At 39.3% G+C, this 7,500-nt stretch overlaps 1 protein-coding gene across 1 annotated transcript in view; it reads left to right on the top strand.

Annotated features, from left to right (window-relative positions):
* The window catches only part of LOC143289202 (methionine--tRNA ligase, mitochondrial-like), a 21,865-nt gene that overhangs the window by 5,155 nt on the left and 9,210 nt on the right, over nucleotides 1–7,500 (top strand). The window contains exons 6-9 of the mRNA XM_076598142.1: nucleotides 509–637; nucleotides 3,053–3,158; nucleotides 5,473–5,600; nucleotides 7,475–7,500. The exon at nucleotides 7,475–7,500 is cut by the window's right edge and continues 90 nt beyond it. Coding sequence (XP_076454257.1) covers nucleotides 509–637; nucleotides 3,053–3,158; nucleotides 5,473–5,600; nucleotides 7,475–7,500 — 389 coding nt within the window. The remainder of the gene's footprint in view (nucleotides 1–508; nucleotides 638–3,052; nucleotides 3,159–5,472; nucleotides 5,601–7,474) is intronic.

Here is a 7,500-nt window from a genome sequence, read left to right as displayed (position 1 = left end):
CTTCGTCTCTGGCGGAAGGTAGACATAATGTAACTATCCATATCAATAAATCATTAGATAATGTGATAATGATAATGAGAATGATGTTCTTCTTGATCTGGATTTATGTTAAAAGGGCTGCGATGTGACAAAGATCCGGAGAGCACCATTAACTCTTTCACTGCCATGGGCGATGGTAGTTTACTGGACAGTACACCACCATAGGCAACTTAATCATATTGACATCAAGGGGTCATATCAAAAGGACTTTTTTTTTCACATTGTAAGAAAGCTTGACAGCTACAGCCAGTTTCCCGCCATTAGAACAATGACTAACCTTTGCCCCCCTGACCCAGTTTGAAGTAAACAAGTTCATTGTGTTGCTTCGACATGAACCGAAGCCTGTGACTAAGAGTATCACATCTAAAATATTCAGCGTGCTGGGAAGTGGGTTTTTTTTCACACAGAAACTTGGTGATGAAAAGAGTTAAAAGCTGACAGTGTTCATTGTGTGTTATGCCTCTGGAAGGAGACGCTAAGCAGACGAGGCCACATCTACAAGGGGGGCTACGAGGGGTGGTACTGCGTGTCTGACGAAGCCTTCCTGACGGAGGAGGAGGTGCAGGACGGAGTGACACCTGATGGACAGCATGCTAAAGTGAGACACACTGCTAGGGTTGGCACAGTGCATGGGAACGTAGAGAATTTTTTTTTGTTTTTTTTTTTGTTTGTTTGTTTTTGCTATCATCCTTTTTGTTATTATTATTATTGTTATTGTTACTGTTCTTCTTCTTCTTCTTCTTTTATTCTTATCGTCATTCATATTATTGTTGTTGTTGTAGTAGTTAATATTGTTATTGTTGTTCTTCTTACGTTTTTATCATTTTTGTTATTATCGTCATTGTTGTTATTGCTGTTGTTATTATTACTGTTATCGTCATCATCACCACCATAAGCATCATTATATAATCATAATGTTAATAATGATGATAATGATGATAATAATCATCATCATCATCATTATCATCCATCCTCCTCCTCCTCATTATCATCATTATTATTATTGTTATTGTTGTTGTAGTTGTTCTTAAAATCTTCTTCTTGTTGTTGTTGTTGTTGTTGCTCTTCTTCTCCTCCTCCTCCATCTCCTCCCTCTCCTCTTTCTCCTCCCCCTCCTGTTTCTTCCCCTCCTCTTTCTTCTCCTCCTCCTCCCCCTCCTATTTCTCCTCCTGCTCCTGCTTACTCTTTTCGCCTTTTGACTGCAGACATTAATATTTGTTTGGGACAAAATGCGGATTTATCTTTTATTCTTAATGAGTACATACCTACCTTCAGCGTGGTTGTGTCCTTCTCAGCTCACTTTGGGATGTGGCCCACAACTGGGACATCCTGGGGTTGATTAATGGAAAATTGATTATTTGTTTTTTTACGGTCTAAAAACAATTTTTAATTACACATACTTAACCGTGACCCAACTAGTGCAGACTCCGGCAGGGGTCTGACATTCCTGCCTGTGCAAACTACTGTCCGCCTATGCAGAGAAAACGAATCTACGGCCGATAACCTCCCGGAAGTAGGTAACCTCCCCTTTGTCCCGCTGGCTAGCGCCCTCTTTTTCCGGCAGCCATTATGACTCCTGTTCCTGTGCTCTCCATACGGCGAAGTTTTTTTGTATTTTCTGTCTCTGTCGATTCTCTGGCGTTCTTGTTTTTTGTCAAATTTTGTCTCGAACCAGGTCACATAATTATATGGTTCGATTGGGATATCCGGCTAAAATTAAGGCGCGATCGAAATCAATTCGCGGACACTCTGGGCCCTCTATTTCTGGCCCTCTCAACAACGCCAACGCTTGTTTGGAATATTCTTTCTTATGACTTAAAAAAAACAACCAGAAGAGGAAATCATGCATCAGTGGCTCCTCGCCTGTCTAAATGTAAAAATCAATACATACATCCTTCACAGTCTGCAAAAACACATCATCTTGTTTGTGATTTGTAAGCCACTGTGTCTCAGCTTCTTCCTTTTCAAGTTGAGTAGCCACATTCAACATGCTGATTTTGTCAATCTTCTTGCTACTATTTTGCTTGACGGATGCTGTATTTTCTCATTGGCTGTGAAAAGAAAACAAAGTGAACCAGGTCAGCTCCACCCCCCCCCCCCCCCCACACCCCCCCCCCCTCCCCCGCACCCCCATCCCAAACTAGCCTAACATGATATATTTTCTCAAAGTTGTTATGGGAGGAGTTGCACATGGACCTGCCAGCAAGCTACCTGTGGTCCTGTCAAGCTAGGAGGACCAATGCCGCTCCGAGTCCGGCCTAGTCACCCCCCCCCCCCCCCAACCACCTGCCCCTCGGAAAACAGAGTATGACTGCCTACATGGCAGGTGTAAAAACAGTCACACATAAAAGCACTCATGCACTATATGAGTGAATGTGGGAGTCGCAGCCCACAAAAGAAATAGAAGAAGAAGAAGTAGAAGTAGTAGTAGTAGAGCCCAGTGCTGTTTGGAGGCCTACAGGCTTCCATCTGGAGCTTTTAAAAAAAAATATTTAGCCCATGTTATTTTATCTTTTTTGAAATGATCTTTCCTTTACTCTCTCTATTTTCTTTCTGGCATCATTACCACTATTTTCTTTCTTTCTTTCTTGCTTTTTTTTCATTGCACAACGCGAATGTAAAGAGAAATCTTAGATTTTTTTTTCTGCACTCAACAGTTTAAAAAAAGAAGTTTTTTTTTAAACATCTGTGTGTCTGTCTATCTATCTATCTATCTCCTCTATCTATCTATCTCCATCTATCTATCTAATATCCGTCTATCTATCTATCTCTGATACCTATCTGTCTATCTATCTAATATCCATCTATCTATCTGTCTGGTATCTATCTTTCTATCTGTCTGTCTGTGTGCTGTTCATATACATCTGGTTACAAATTTGCCAAGGAATTATATAGGTCCTTCTTTTTTTGTATCAGATGCTTAAAATGTTTTGTTGTTGTTTTGTTTCTTTTACAATTATCAGGAAGACCCAAAGAAAAATACATCTTACCTGACACACTTTTATTCATACAGGTTTCAGTGGCAAGCGGCCAGCCTGTGGTATGGATGACAGAAGAAAATTACATGTTTCGTTTGACGGCATTCCGGAAAGAATTGACGTCTTGGCTGGATTCGAAAGGTTCGTTACTCTCTCCATGTTGGTTGTTTCAGTTTCTTTTGTTTAAGAACCGTTTTGAAGTGAGACAGATCTCACTTTGCTTTCTATCATGCATTGATAAAATAAAGTATAATCTGTATATGTTAAACAACAATAAAGAGAAATAACTCTTTCCATTTACAAGGTACACAACTTCAAGTCAGTGCTGCTTATGCTACCAATCCATCAAGCTCACAGGTGAACAATGGGTACATTTGAACAAATCCAGACACTTCCTCAAAAAAGGAAGTTCCGAGCCTGCCCTTATACCGATCATTTGACATGTGCACACAGCAGCAACGACAGAAGAAAAAAAAAAAAAGATTATTGTGCAAACACAGCGTAATTTTTACTCAGGACTGGCAAAACGCTGATTATGCTACATAGAATATAAGGACAATACAGGACAAACATGTGGTTGCCTTGATGGATTTCTGACTCGAAATGAAAGAAAAATGAGGCTGTGAGAGTAAAGGATTAAACAACAATAAAGAACAATAACTCTGTCTTGAATAAAAAAAAAAAACAACTTTACAAATTGGTAGGAACTGTGAAATTTCTTTTACTAGGGATGTTCTGAAATCATTGCAGTTTGTGTAACAGTTGGTGCTGACTTACTGACTTTGCAGAAAATAGGGCCATGAAAGCACTCCTCAGATCATCAAAATTCTTTTAAAAGACTTTCATCTTTGACCGTTTTGCACATTTTATAAAGGCACACTCTGGTCTTCTCTGGCACTGATTTTTTTCTATTGCCAGATGAGCATTAAATGGTGATTAACTCAAAGCTTGTCCTGGCAGAAATTTAAATATTGGCAGACAAGGTTGTATTCTAGAGCCTTCACAAAAAGTTAAGAACCACTTCGTAAAGGTATAATAATAATAATAATAATAATGGACATTTGTTGAGCGCTTTTCTCCCTTAAAGAGAGCTCAAAGCGCTTTACAATAAACATCACACACACACACACATGCGCGCAATAACTCACAAAAGAAAGAAGAAGAAAAATAATGATTTAGCGCACGGCTCAGCCGCCGATATTTTCTCCCCCTCCACTAGACCTTGAGTGGTGGTCTGGACGCTAGTCATTCGGATGAGACGATAAACCGAGGTCCCGTGTGCAGCACGCACTTAGCGCACATAAAAGAACCCACAGCAACAAAAGGGTTGTTCCTGGCAAAATTCTGTAGAAAAATCCACGTCAATAGGAAAAACAAATAAAACTGCACGCAGGAAAAATACAAAAAAATGGCTGGCGCTGTAGTGTAGCGACGCGCTCTCCCTGGGGAGAGCAGCCCGAATTTCACACAGAGAAATCTGTTGTGATAAAAAGAAATACAAAATACAAAATAATATAAAACAGATACGGTATGTATGTTTTCATCAAAAGAGAAAGAAAGAAAGAAACAAACAAAGAAAGGACTGAGAGATGATGTGCATTATGCAAGGTGTGTATGGTCTACCACTGGTTTCTCACTGTGCATCAACAGCAGTTTCAGGCAGGCACACATGCACTGTGAACAGCTTGAAAATTGCATTTGAAAAACCAGCGTTTCAGCCAGAAAGTTAAAGAGTACAGTTTTTCAGTGGTTTATAGAAGTTTTTGTGTGTAAGAAAGAATCTTCTGGTTATGAGTGGTGCTCTTTACTTTGGCTTCATACATCACTGTTTATAATATAGAAAAAGGTAGTAGTAATAATAATAATAATAAAATAATAAATAATAAATAAATAAATAAATAAATAAGACAACAATGATGATAAATAAGCAAATAAATGTAAAACATGAAGACACACATTCACACATACACCCACACATGCATAACAGATATGCACCAAACTTGCAGTTTCACAGATATGAAAGCACAGTCAAATACATATAAACGTACATGAGCTCCAGCACACACACACACACACACACACACACACACACCACACACATTACCCTGCACCTCCTCTGTAATTATTATTTATTTATTTATTTATTTATGTAAGCTTATCTATTATTTATTCACCTTTTTTTTTTCTCAAGGCCTGACTAAGCACGTTGGGTTACACTGCTGGTCAGGCATCTGCTTGGCAGATGTGGTGTAGCGTATATGGTTTTGTCCGAACGCAGTGACGCCTCCTTGAGCTACTGAAACTGAAACTGAAACATCACTGTTTGCCAAAAACTCAGCATCGTGTCACCACATCCACAAGCAGAAAATTGTGCAAGTTCCCCAGTGGTCCTTAACTTTTTGTGAACCCTGTACAATTGTTTTCTAATTTTTGAAGCAACGTCATTTTCTTCCAGCTGTTCAGCCGCCACAGTTTGAGTCGTTGGTGCGGAGCTGGCTCGATGACCTTCGTGACCTGTCGGTATCCAGGCAACGACAGCGCCTGAGCTGGGGTATTCCTGTACCAGGGGACACTACGCAGACTGTGAGTGATTACCTTTTCTTCAATTTTTATTTAAAAAAAAAAAAAAATCTGTTTCTTTCTGTATTAAAAAAAACAAGTCTTTTAATTCTTTTCAACTTTCTCTGTATTTCTGCTCTGTCCACATATTTCTGACTTTCTCTTTCTCACTTTTTTTGGTTGTTGGTTGGTTGGAGTTTACACAGTTCACCCCCTTGATCCTTCTCAACATTCTGGTCTCATGGGCTGAAACTCTTGTCTCTTCCTTATCCCTGTTTCTCTGTGAAAGCGATGCAAAGTGTGTTATTTTCAATGCCACTTTTTTTGTGTCTTGCAATTATTTTATTTCATTTCATTTCATGTTAACTTATTTCGTTTCACTTTTTGACTCACTTGTGTAAACAAAGTGAGTCTGTGTTTTAACCCGGTGTTCTGAAACTGGAGTTTACACAGTTCACGCCCTTGATCCTTCTCAACATTCTGGTCTCATGGGCTGAAACTCTCGTCTCTTCCTTATCCCTGTTTCTCTGTGACAGCGATGCAAAGTGTGTTATTTTCAACGCCACTTTTTTTTGTCTTGCAATTATTTTATTTCATTTCATTTCATGTTAACTTTTTTATATCATAATTATTATTTATTTATTTATGTAAGCTTATCTATTATTTATTCACCTTTTTTTTTCTTTTCTCAAGGCCTGATTAAGCACGTTGGGTTACGCTGCTGGTCAGGCATCTGCTTGGCAGATGTGGTGTAGCGTATATGGATTTGTCCGAACGCAGTGATGCCTCCTTGAGCTACTGAAACTGAAACTGAAACTCATGTTAACTTATTTCGTTTCACTTTTACCTTATTCTACTTCATTTCATGTTATTCGATTTTGTTTTATTTTTATCCCACGCAAAGAAGGTTCTTTTCTTTTCAAACCTTGTTTCAACAATGCCTTTTATGACTTTGTTTGCATCCATGAAGGAAAGTTCAATCTTGTACAATAACAGACATGCCAAGATTCAAACATTACATGCTCATGTACAAACGTGTGCAGGTAATCATATATATCATATGTGAAGGTTATGCAGTTATTACATGTGGTTTTGTTGAGAAATAAATGGATGTGTATTCTTTCTTAAGTGTCAAGAGTGTTCTGTAAGAAATGTTGAAATAGAAGAGAAATATGTAAGATTTAGTTCTTATGACTATGGTTGGTTTTCTGATCCAAGCATAAAATTATTGTTGCCATAAAGCACCAGTCAATGAGCTTTTAGTTGTTTTTTTTTTTAACTACACATACTTTACCATGACCCGACTAGTGCAAACTCCGGCAGGGAGTCCGATTCCTGTCCTGTGCAAACTACTATCTGCTTTTATTTCTATTAATATACATTTTTTTTATGAGAGATGTTAAACTCAACTTCAGCGCAGGAAGCTGGATTTGCACAAGTTATTTCTTGGTTCTTGGTGTGCGGTTTCTGTTTCAGTTTCTCAGCAAGGTGTCACTGTGTTCAGAAAAATCCATACACGCAACACCACATCTGTTAGTCAGATGCCTGATAGCAGCATAACCCAGCATGCTTGTCAGGCCTCCAGTGTATGCATGTATGTTTGTGTACCTGTCAGAGTGGGTTCTTGTGCAGGATTTTTCCAGAGGACAACAGGTTATCATGGGTTCTTTTTCGGTGTGCCTAGTGCATGCTGCATTGTCTCATCCGAACGACTAGCGTCCAGACCACCACTCAAGGTCTAGTGGAAGGGGAGAAAATACTGGCGACTGTGGGATTTGAACCAGTGTGCTCCGATTCTCTCACTTCTTCGACGGACACATTGCCACCAGGCCGACACTCCACTCCACCTTGCTCTGTGTGCACATGACATGGTGGTGGTTGTGGCTGTGTGTGTGCAGGTGTATGTGTGGCTGGACGCGCTGGT

This window comes from Babylonia areolata, chromosome 13 (assembly GCF_041734735.1).
Source record: "Babylonia areolata isolate BAREFJ2019XMU chromosome 13, ASM4173473v1, whole genome shotgun sequence".
NCBI lineage: Eukaryota > Metazoa > Mollusca > Gastropoda > Neogastropoda > Buccinidae > Babylonia > Babylonia areolata.
The sequence above is the reverse complement of the archived record's forward strand: the minus strand, read 5'-3'. Positions and strand labels throughout refer to the sequence as shown.